This window comes from Sceloporus occidentalis, unplaced genomic scaffold (genome assembly GCF_023333645.1).
Source record: "Sceloporus occidentalis isolate IW3139 unplaced genomic scaffold, rSceOcc1.0.p SCAF_18, whole genome shotgun sequence".
Taxonomy (NCBI): domain Eukaryota; kingdom Metazoa; phylum Chordata; class Lepidosauria; order Squamata; family Phrynosomatidae; genus Sceloporus; species Sceloporus occidentalis.
Window position 1 is genome coordinate 10,048,942 of NW_028316998.1, and position 12,089 is coordinate 10,061,030.

General features: G+C 40.0%; 1 protein-coding gene across 1 annotated transcript; it reads left to right on the forward strand.

Annotated features, from left to right (window-relative positions):
• The first annotated feature begins 377 nt into the window (after positions 1-377).
• On the forward strand, positions 378-11,455 carry LOC149302591 (DOMON domain-containing protein FRRS1L-like). Its single transcript, XM_089482293.1, has 6 exons — positions 378-555; positions 7,826-7,969; positions 8,431-8,515; positions 9,695-9,833; positions 10,042-10,288; positions 11,283-11,455. Exons 1-6 carry the CDS (start codon positions 378-380, stop codon positions 11,453-11,455), a joined length of 966 nt encoding a protein of 321 aa, XP_089338419.1.
• The last annotated feature ends 634 nt before the right edge of the window (positions 11,456-12,089 follow it).

A 12,089-nucleotide genomic window follows, 5' to 3' on the forward strand; every position in this document is an offset into this window, starting at 1 on the left:
CTTATCTTTGCTTCAAAAAAACCTCATTTATCTGCAGACTTGGAGGCAGCCATTGTTGCAAGTCATGTGATATTTTGGCTAAGTTCCGTCTCAAACACCTCAGTGATTGTTTAAACCAATTCTAATGAAGTCCATTCCTCTATATATTTGCATTAAAGTGTCAAGCTGGGTGATTAAGACCATTGTTTACCACAAGCAATGTTATAAAGAGCCTGCATGTTTGCCTAGTAGATTGGGCTAAGGTAACAAACACATAATATGCAGCTGTCTGAAAACATTATATAAAGTTAAATGATTGAAATAGTATATATATATATATATATATATATATATATATACATATATATACACACATACACACACAATATATGCCTCACATGCCTGAAACGCGGGCTCCTACTGGGGAAGGGTTCCATCTAACGGCCGAGAATTGGGCACTGTCATCTCACATTCATGCAACTCTGACTGTCATTGGGAATGAGGAACAGTCCCGTCATATCACTGCACGACCGTCTGCAGCTAGCGAAAGATATTGGGTACCTCCAACTGCTGCAGGTAATGGAGTTGCCATCCCACCGGTGCCACCAGTGTAACGGGAACCAGGGGGTCTAGCGGAACGTCCATGGCTGTCATTTCCGCCTTCTTTGTAGCAAAGACGGCCTCAAGATGGGTAGCAGCTCTGGTTCTCATAGTGAAGGTTCTCCTCTGGGAAAAAAGGGTCTCGCAAAGAACTGTACCACCAGTGATAACACAATACACCAGTCAGGATGCAAGAGAACACATTTTATTGGGACTGGCATAGTTTATATAGCCACTACCAGGGAAGGGGGCATTGACAAACACAGGAAACAGGAAAAGCTTAACATTTTAACACAAGGGATTATGCAGACAACACCGGCAAGAGACTAATAGTTTTATACATTCAACAATCACAAATACACAACAGAGGGTAAAGGATTAGGGAAGTAACACTTAAGCCAGGGGCGTCCAACATGCGGCCCGCGGGCCAAATGCGGCCTGCGGGACCTCGAGGTGCGGCCCGCGTGAGATCGGCAGCCAGGATCACAAGAGCCCTGCTTCTTACTTGTGGGAGGGTCTATTCTCTGCTCCAGTCCTGCCTCCTCTGTGGGGAGAACAAGGGAGGCCGCGCCCCCTGCTGAAGTCTGTGATCGGCATTGAGAGAGTTGTAGTGCAGGTAAGGGGGTGGGGAGGGTGTTTGAATGAGTATGTCTGATTGAGGGAATGAATCTGTGAATGAATGAATTTGTGTGTGTGTGATAGCATGGATGTGTAAGTGCTGGAACCTAGGCATGATGGGACTGTGATTGCTGTTAACAATCCCACTCCTATCATGCCAAGTCAGCCAGTACATGCTGAAACCTAGCTAGCTGCCCCTTGTGTATTGATGCTGCCAGCAGTATGGGGTCTGCACTTGCAGCCACCCTGTACCAGCATGTACTGGCTGACTTGGGATGATAGGAGTGTGATTGCTAACAGCTAACAACAATCTGCTAACAGCAATCACAGTCCCATCATGCCTAGGTTCCAGCATTTACTGGTTGCCTGGGTATAAAAAGAGTGTGTTTGCTGTTAGCAATCACACTCCTATCATGCCAAGTCAGCCAGTACATGCTGAAACCTGGCTAGCTGCCTCCCTTGTGTATTGATGCTGCCAGCAGTATGGGGTCTGCACTTACAGCCACCCTGTACCAGCATGTACTGGCTGATTTGGGATGATAGGAGTGTGATTGCTAACAGCAATCTGCTAACAGCAATCACAGTCCCATCATGCCTAGGTTCCACCATTTACTGGTTGCCTCGGTATAAAAAGAGTGTGTTTGCAGTTAGCAATCACACTCCTGTCATGCCAAGTCATATTGTTGATTTTTTTTGTCCAATTGTGGTGTGTTACTTTTAATAAAAGCGTGGTTACACACTAAAATTGGACAAAAAATACAATGCCCTGACAACCAGTACATGCTGGAATCTGGGTATGCCTGAGATTGCTGTTAACAATCATAATATATAATTTTTTGTACAATTTTGGTGTGTAACTTACTTTTATTAAAAGTATGTGGGGGGGTCACTTTCAGTTTAGGCTAAGTGAACCCTGAATTTTCGGTTTTGGTCCAGATTTTCATTTTAGTGCATCGCTAAAATAAATAGAACTATTTTATTTTTACTTATCCAGAATCCTGAATTTGTAGTCACAAAACTTTCTAGGCCCAGAAATCAGTGAGAGGAAAAGTAAAGGTTTTGTGTCATTTACTTTATTTTAATCTGCATATTTTATTAAAGGCCATATTTTCTCACAGTGAAAAATGAGTGCGGCCCTCGCACGGATACAATTCTGATGAAGTGACCCACTGCAGAAAAAACTTGGACGCCCCTGACTTAAGCAAATACTAGACAGTAAGTGAATTCAAATACACATACAAAGGGAAACAAAATGTTCCCAATAATTCTTAAAACATGGGTCAAACATTATAACTCTAACCAGTTAAACAAATGCACAGTAATTTATACCTAAATAACTTGTGACTGCCACCTTTGCCTCAAACAGCAATGGTGAGACACTCAACAATTTACAGCATAGTGTCCAAGATCTGAAAACAACGCAACTGTTTCTGAGGAAGAAACCCCTCTTTCTCAATGTGTGCAGCCCCTCTGAAAACCCAAACACAGTGCACACATTTAAATAGTGCTCCCATAAACCTCAGCATTAAGCCTCGGACCCTTCTGACATCAAAAGACACTCCTCCAAAACACACTGGTAGCTTCCATAGAGACCAGTAATGAATAACAGATCATGATCAGACAACAATGGAGTCTTCCTACCTGTATTTTCAGCCACACTCAAATCTCCATGCAATCTGAACCAGAGCAGAAACATTATAACATTCTACTCAACAGGCTCATGTAAAGCAAACATATGGGAAAGCAAAGTGGCAATTTCAGCAATGTCAGCGGAGGAGATTCTCTGTTCAATTAGAGATTCTTAAAGCTACAAAATAGGTGAGGGGGAGCTGGAATAAATAATACAATAATATCTTGAACATTATAAGTATGAATATTATAGGTATGGACATGCTAGTGATTATCTTTTTTAAAACTTTATTTTTATTAATTTCTTCCCCCATAATACATGCAACAGGAAAAAAAATAATGTTCAACAGATAAGTACAAAACAAGAAAGGAATATACAATGTATCATGGCAGTATTACATCAGCTACCCCCCCAAAAAAAAAAAAAAAAAAAAAAGGAATAAAAAAATCCCTCCTTTTGACATTTATTAACCAAAGAGACCATACTTAAATTAACTGGTCCTTGGAATATATCATATTCAGTACTGTATTATCCATCAAGATTATGGTATTATAAAGTTTTTTTAAGAACAACATCATAAAATTGAATTTGTTTTGCTAAGTAGCCTGCTTTGTGCTGTGGGAGGGGGTTAAGAAAAAGAGACAGAGAAGAAAGAGAGGGAGAGCTGAAGCCAAAGAAAGAAAGAGAAAGAAAGGGTAGAAAAATAAGGGAAGGGAAGAAAATATGTGTCTGGCTTGTCTCACTGTTGTTCAGTTCACTTACCTTTTAGAATATATAGGCTGTGTTTTTTGGTGATAAATCCTTTACCCAAAGAATGTTTCTGCGTATAACCACTGTCTGTACAGACTTTTTCTATTTTCTGAAGACATGCTGTTTCTTCTCAGTGACAAATCTACTATACTTTGGTAGTTGCTTTATTGGAGACATGCATTACATTGATACATAATAAAGGAACTGAGAATTGAGAACTTGATTTTAATGAAGAAATAAAAAAAGCATAAATTAGAAAGCCTGGGGTGGTTGTGTTTAAATCTCCATTTAGACTTTCATTAAAAAAATTGTTGTTAATTTTTATGGACATTCCCGTCCTTTTGCATGCAAAATGCTGGTTTTATTGGGAGAAGTAACTGGATAGCAGTAGAGGTTAACATTAGACTTTGCTTCAGTTCTGTTCTGAATATCTTGTAAATTGTGTCCAATTAGCAGGACTCTACAGGATTCTGATTGTAAAGCTCTAAGTACACTCATCGCTGACAGAATAGTGATGTATGGCTATTTCATCATGTCTCTGATATATTATTAATTCATCCCTGGCAGTGACTTAGGATAACCACATCTGCATATTTATTGTTTTTCCTCTAAAGATGTATTCAATTTCTTAGCTGAAATCTCAGCGCAAGGCCTTTGATGCCTTCATGACCTGCGTGGCTATTCCTTCTCACTCACCTAGCACGTTCGATAAGTTTAAAATCATTCTTTGTTTAAGTCGTATGATATGAACAGAGAGCACATGGAAGTTAATTGCAATTTAAATAGTAATAGCAAAGCAGGCTCATTGCATGTTTATAATGTGACGTGTTATGCAGAACATTGCAACACATGATTAGAGTCGGGTGGCAATGGATGGATCTTTGAATCTTTTGATCATTTGACACAGTTATGTGAAGTCTGCATCTCCTGCAGACCATTTAGAAAGCAGCAAATGGATTTGGGGGAATACCCTCATGCATTTGCAAAATGGACCACACGAATATACAAAGAGACCATGCAACTATTATATGCATTGAAATGCATATGATGGCTGGAATGCCCCTTTAGAACACGGATATTAGTCAATAAAGCATTGTGTATAATTTGTCTTTTTATTTTTAACACAACATTCAAGAACAAGAGATGCCCTTAATAAATAATTGAGATTATCTAAGCAACATCCAACTTTCTGTTGTTCTCACCATTTATAAAAAGAGTAATAACAATAAGCATCCTCAAACACAGTTGCTATAGTTGTTATGTGTATGCAAGCAGGTCTCTGTGAGGGCATATTATAGTTCAATACTGACACCTATTGGTTAGAGTCAGCATAGCTCCAATACTGTGAATTAGTGTTCCAAAGTGTCTATGTATTTGAACAATATACATTCATTAGTTTCAACTGGATCCTTTTCATGCATGTGCACGACATTCGCTAATCCATGAGGGGATTCTGCTCATCTGCTGAAGGCGACACCACATACACTTAAAGGGATCTCACAGCTGCCATGTGATATGAAGGATCAAACATTGGTTGATGTGCAGTGAGGGCGGAGCGTGTGTGATAAGATATAGTGATGCAGTCATGCAACACCACCAGGGAAGTGTGATGTCACAGCTTTGCCAATGATGAGATCATTTACTGGCGCAGTAGTAATTTGGGAAACTATAAACCTACAGTACTCTACAAGCATGTTCTTGTCCTTACTATAGAACTATAGGTGGACATTTCTTTTTTATGACCCAGAACCGACAGTAGCATCCATCCTCGTTATAATTAACAGCTTGTAGAGGTCAATCAATATATTTCGCTCAGTATATATATTTCACTCCTCAACAATCCAATAACTATAGTTGAAAAACTTGAAACTCACCTTATTATTACAGGGGGAACATTTTACTATATTGTGTCTCAAAAAGAATAGTAATCATACTGACCAGATGTTGTAGGTCACATTCCTGTAAGTTGCAAAATGATGTCACTATGCTCATTTACTCTATAATATTATCTTATTGGTGCTGCTAACAATATTTCAGATAACAATAGGATGCTGCTATGTACCTATAATGCTTTAATAATAATAATATCTCATGTTTATGTAAACCTAGCAACTCCTCATCAGAATATCGAGTTAAGATAGTTAATGTTCAATCAGAGCCGGCCTTAGGCGTTGTGGCGCCCTGTGCGGACTACTCCTCTGGCGCCCCCCTCACTGCCCCTTCAAACTACCCCCCATGCCCCTCAAACTACCCCTCCCCTCTGCCCCTTCAAACTACCCCCCCTGTCCATTCAAACTACACCCCCCCTGTCCCTTCAAACTACACCCCCCCTGCCCCTTCAAACTACACCCCCCCCTCTGCCCCTTCAAACTACACCCCCCCCCTCTGCCCCTTCAAACTACACCCCCCCCCTCTGCCCCTTCAAACTACACCCCCCCCTCTGCCCCTTCAAACTACACCCTTCAAACTACACCCCCCCCCCCACTTACCTTGTTGCCGGAGTCCTGCGGTGAGAGCGGGAGGCATCCGTCTTCTCTCTCTGCCGCGGTGCCGGCATTTCATGTTGAGAGCCGGAATAGTCCGGCGCTCAACATGAGATGCCGGCACAGCGACGGAGTCACGGAGAGTAAGGGGCGCCGAGCGGTTGCCGAGAACTTCACGAGCAACCGCTCGGCGCCCCTGACCGGGACTTAGATTTAAGCATCATTTTTTTTTTAAACTTTATTTAACATGAATGATGTTAAATAAAGTTTTAAAAAAAACACAAAAAAAAACAAAACGATGCTTTAATCTAAGTCCCAGTCAGGCGCCCCTGCAACCATGGCGCCCTGTGCGGTCGCACAGGTCGCACACCCCTAAGGCCGGCCCTGTGTTCAATAATAATCCTATACCATGGTCACAAAGAAAAATGGCGGCAAAATTACAGTATATATACTAGTGTATATTACTGAGAGTAAAAAAGAACTTCAAAGTGTATTTAGGGCTATAACACACACATTCATGGGAATTGTCGTGCTCGGTATAACAGCAGACTGGAATGTTCATCTCCTTCTCCGTCTCACACGCATACAAAATCGATGCAAGCGCTGAGACGTAGCTGCGTCGCCCTTTTAAGGAATCGCCGTGACGCTGCCACTTTAAGAGCGTGCATGTAGCCAAGTCTGAGCACGCCGGGAGCTTGGATCGGTGCGGAGGCCTGCAAGGAAGAGACCGTATTTATCCGTGTGATGCCCGGTGACATCTGACATCAGACACGGGATCCGCCCGCACAGGAAGCTGGAGGGAGCCGGTAGGTGGTTTCTGGATGCTGGTACCCTGCGTGATGTCAGGCATCTCCATCGGCTTGCGGGAGCTGTTTCAGCACCATCCCCATGTAAAGCATCTGTATGGGATGAGCAGATGGAAGCTCACACCGGGGCCATTTAAATCCATCCCGTTAACACAGATCTGCAGTATTAGGTGTTTCAATGCCTAAATCATTGAATAAAGCAGTCGATTGAAAGTAAGGAGGGCAGAAGTGACCAAAAAGGATCTAGCAGAACCACAATTGCACAAAGCTATCATGCAAGGATGCAATTGGCATGAATCACCCCCCATCAGTTTATAGCAGTACTGTTATATGAGGAACGTCTGTAAGTAAATCACGTGTTTTTGATGTATGTTTATACTTGTGGTATATATCCAACAAACTTCTGCTAAGGTTTATAGAATATACTAGACATACTACAGCACATAATAAATGTAAAGGTATTTTGCCCAGACTCAGATTTTCTCGATTGGCAAGAAGCCTTTTTAAAAACTTTGTTAAAACTCCTTGTGTGTGTGCAACGCAGTGATGCTTCAACAGGAATCTACATCTACAGTATTTACTATAACTCTATCTGAGGGAGGACAGTAGCTTCAAGAGCTTCACTCTAGAGAGTATGTTGAAGTGTTTTAGAGAGCTTTCACACTAGCGAACCCTCGTTTACACATCACAAATCGGTAAATCTACACATATGGTATATATGGTATGTGTCATGGCCGACAATCCGCTTGCTGACTACCAGAATTTCTTTATATACATGACACCCAATGCCATGAATAACCTTTGGGATTTCATAATGGATCCCATCATTTAAAAAGACCTCATCCCTGAATCACTTGCTTTACGGGTTGACTCTCATTTATGCGTCCCTTCACAGTATCTCCGCGTCAGTGCCATGAATCTGTCGTACCTGAGTTTCGGAGCTTGGCTACTCTTTGTAGGATCCACCAGGGCAAGCCCTGCAGATGAAAGTGCTCGGGGCAGCCGTACTGACCACGGGGATGCTGCCTTGGATGAGAAGCACCAGGACACCTATGGCACATTTGCGTCTGAATTCTACGATTTAAGATACCTATCAGAAGAAGGTACACAATATTTGTTTTTGTCCTATGGTGTCATCGATATTAAGCATACTAGATTATGTTGACAAAATGATGTCTCTTAGTTGCTTTAATACAATAATTATATCTTATGTTTACTCAGGTTATTGTTAATATTATTTATTGCTAATTTTGATATTACAGTTATATTCCTGCCTCACTGTAATAACTCTGAATCTGCTGGCACTATAAATAAAATGTAAAAATAATAATACCTGCAGATAAAGAGACAAGGAGCCAAGGGATAGGATATTAGCAATAACATTATCAAGCCTTTGTGAAAACGTCATAATACTAAAGGTTTCTCTCCTAGCTGATATACATTGATATCTTCAGTCTGTGATCTAGTAGACTTGTATGCATACCCATTAAAAGCATATGATTTAGGAAAATGCTGCTCATCTCATCTGTGAACGTTTTCTAGCGCAGTGCATCGTCTTTTCCAGGTTATCCTTTTCCCACTGCACCTCCTGTAGATCCGTTTGCGAGAATACGGATAGATGATTGTGGGAAGACAAAGGGCTGCTTTAGGTGAGTACGTGTTTGCAACGCGGAAACATATATTGTGATGGGAGAAATACACCCTTACAGAGAGACTACCTCTTTATTCTTTATGATAGCTTGTTTAATGGTCTCAATCATATTTCACTTTCTTCTCCCTTGGAACATATGCATATTAAGGTTTGAAAGTCCAGAGCTGGACACAGGATTATAAGGGAGGTCTTATTAGTGATAAGGTTGCATTAGTTTGTGTTTTTTCCTGCTACTGATACATATTCATGTACAATCTAGTATATTTATTGCACATTTTGCACAGCAACATATATGAAATTATATGAGTCATGCATGCTATCTTCCTTTCCAACATGGCTCCCCGATTTTGTTTTCTCTCTTACCTTTGCCTTTTGACCCACCATCCTTTTTGTCTTATCACTCAATTTCTTCCTTCTGAAAGTGAAACTCACGCACCATTTTCTCCCCATTGGTGGTGTAGACATGTAGTCACTAGGGTACATAGGGTCACTAAGTGTAGTAACATATGAAAATATGCTCATTAGGTAGAAGCAGTGTGCTGGAAAACCTACAAGATGTTGTGCATGGATGTCCTTAGTTCCTGGTTCCCTCCATGCACACAGCCTACAACAACGTCTTTCATCACAGCTCTCCAGCATCACCATCAGTACTATTCTCTGCTAACATTTAACTCCCCGTACATGAAGCGGCCTTTTGCTGAAAATGAAGCCGCGTTTTCTGTGCTTTTCAGCAAAATGTGGCTTCAACAAGGGATGTCAAACACCATTTGCTGTGTCCAGTTATACGTGACTACTTCACACACGACATTGTGTGTCACATAATCTCTGCAGTGTTACGATTTTCAGGAAATTATGGGTAGGTGGGTATTCATGTGAAATATTTAGGTAAGTAATTATAGGGGTTTAAGATAAACCATTAAGTATGTATGTATTACATATGTAATGCTTTGATGAAACAATATTGGATAGAATCATGAGAGTTCTTTAAATTTTCTAGCCCTTCTGTTTCTAAAATGTAACGCCATTAATATTTACTAAATATAAAAAAAATATTGGGTACTATTTTATTTTCTATTCAAATTAAGGTTAAAAGGTTCTGGCCTGTGTCAGATGTATAAGCATTTTTTGACCAGCAATTCAGAGGACTTCATTAAGAACTGTTGTACTGTTTTTTCAGATATGGCAAGCCTGGATGTAACGCAGAGACCTGTGACTATTTTCTGAGCTATCGTCGCATAGGCGCAGATGTAGAGTTTGAACTGAGCGCCGATACGGATGGCTGGGTAGCTGTTGGTTTTTCCTCTGATAAAAAAATGGTAAGAAGTAAATCTGATTTTACATAAAACATTAAACACATGACACCAGCTGATCTGCGGCTACTTCAATGTCATCAGTTGACTTACTCGCAAACAATATATACTCTCTGAAATATCGATTAATACAGTTACATTGGCAATTATTTTCTTTATTTTAAATACAAGTTATCATCTGCTGTGGCTGTTGTGATATTGCTTTTTTTTGCAGGGAGGGGACGATGTCATGGCTTGTGTACATGATGACAATGGAAGGGTACGAATACAGCACTTCTATAATGTTGGTCAATGGGCTAAAGAGATTCAGAGGAATCCTGCCAGGGATGAGGAAGGAGTGTTTGAAAATAACCGAGTAACCTGCAGGTTTAAACGTCCTGTCTCTGTCCCCAGAGATGAAACCATAGTGGATTTGCACTTGAGCTGGTACTTCTTATTTGCATGGGGCCCAGCCATTCAAGGTAAGAAATTCAAGGAGCTTTATGCTACTTAAAATATGTTGTATTGATTATCATATGTAACAAATAGCTAAATAAGGTAAACTATATAAATACATGTAAATGATCAATGTATTTAAACAGAAAGAATCCTGAATGTGGATTACGTTTAATTGGTTTGTCTGCTCGTTCCTGCTGTCTTTTCTGGGCGATATATTGTTCACGTTTACTACAACAGAACATGTCTACAATACATCTCATGACCTTCGACATGTATTTTTAATTTTCTCATCAGCAACCAAGCTGTCCATAGGATGTAGAATTCTGTAAAAGTCTTACACATATACCTGAATAGATTGCCATGCATATTGCATTCTATATTTTAAAATTCACTTGGCTTTTAGGGTCTTTACAATGCCATTGCAGACTTACCAACTTTAAAATATCCCATGCTGGGATATCTAAACATGTGTGATGCCACACTTCACATCGAGGTAACATGACATCATGTCGTGTTCTACAGATAGTTCCATATAAAAACATTTTTTTTTTTAAAAAAGGACCATTTGTCCTTTCGAGTCACTTTTTTTTGGGGGGGGGGATTTTTTATGCGTTTTGCATGTTCTCAAATTCCTTTACTGTGCTTGCCTGTACGTTTGTTTATGTATGTTTATTGGAGGCCTATTACGCTTATCGGTTGCTGACAAAACATTGCAACTCCCCATCTGCATGTATACTGCACTATGCACGCTATGCTGCCAGTAGTCCCAGTGAACAGGACCCACCAGGGAAATTTGTGACTGTGTTTCACGCTTGCTTTTGAGATTCATGTATATTAAAAGGTAAAAAGATACAGAGGAAAAAATCAAAGCTAGAATAAAAGCATGTAATGAAGTAATATAATTTTATTTGAAAAAACATTATCAATTTAAGTAATTTTATACACAATAAACATATTAAGTCATTCTTAAGAATTATTTAATTTATTTACATTTCGTTTTTTGTTCCTCATTTTCAGGATCTATAACACGACATGACATTGACTCACCTCCAGTCTCCGAGAACGTGGTCAGTATTTATCGATATGAAGACATTTTCATGCCATCGGCAGCCTACCAGACTTTTTCCTCTCCTTTCTGCCTTCTACTCATCGTTGCTCTCACCTTCTACTTGTTGATGGGAACTCCATAAAAGTTTCTAATGTGCCATAAAATTTGGGAACTTTTTGGTGCCATTTTGTGCTGGAATGAACTGACTTTTTAGGTTGTTTCAAAAAATGAATAAGCTCATGTTAAAACTATTGAAAGAAAAAATATATTTTTAATCAGACAAAACATTGATATGACATAGACTTAAAAGATGATGTGTGATTAACTGTTTATGTAGATTTATATTACATTACGGCTACTTGGTTCAAGATGCCGTGGGCAAGATGGGATGTGTCCATAGTGTCCAGACATGATATTTATTATGACTTTTTAAATGCCGTCCCACTTACCTGCAAAGTGTCCCCCGCAACTAGCCTCACCTGCATATCTTTTGGTTTGATGGTCTGTTAACCTGCCTAGCAGCATTGTGTGTAATGAGAAAAATATACAATTTTTAGTTCCATTCATCCAAAACAATTACACCGATTGGAGGAATGAGGGAGAGGTTGTCCCCTTGGTGCGCACCGAGGATGCGCCCTGTTGCAGAAATGCTCCACAATCATAATGATGGATCAATGTAGAAAGAAAAATTAATATTCCTTTCAAATATAAAAACATGTATATTTTCCTGATTGCTGTTTACCAGCTTCACCTTGAAGCTTTAAAGTTTAGTGGTG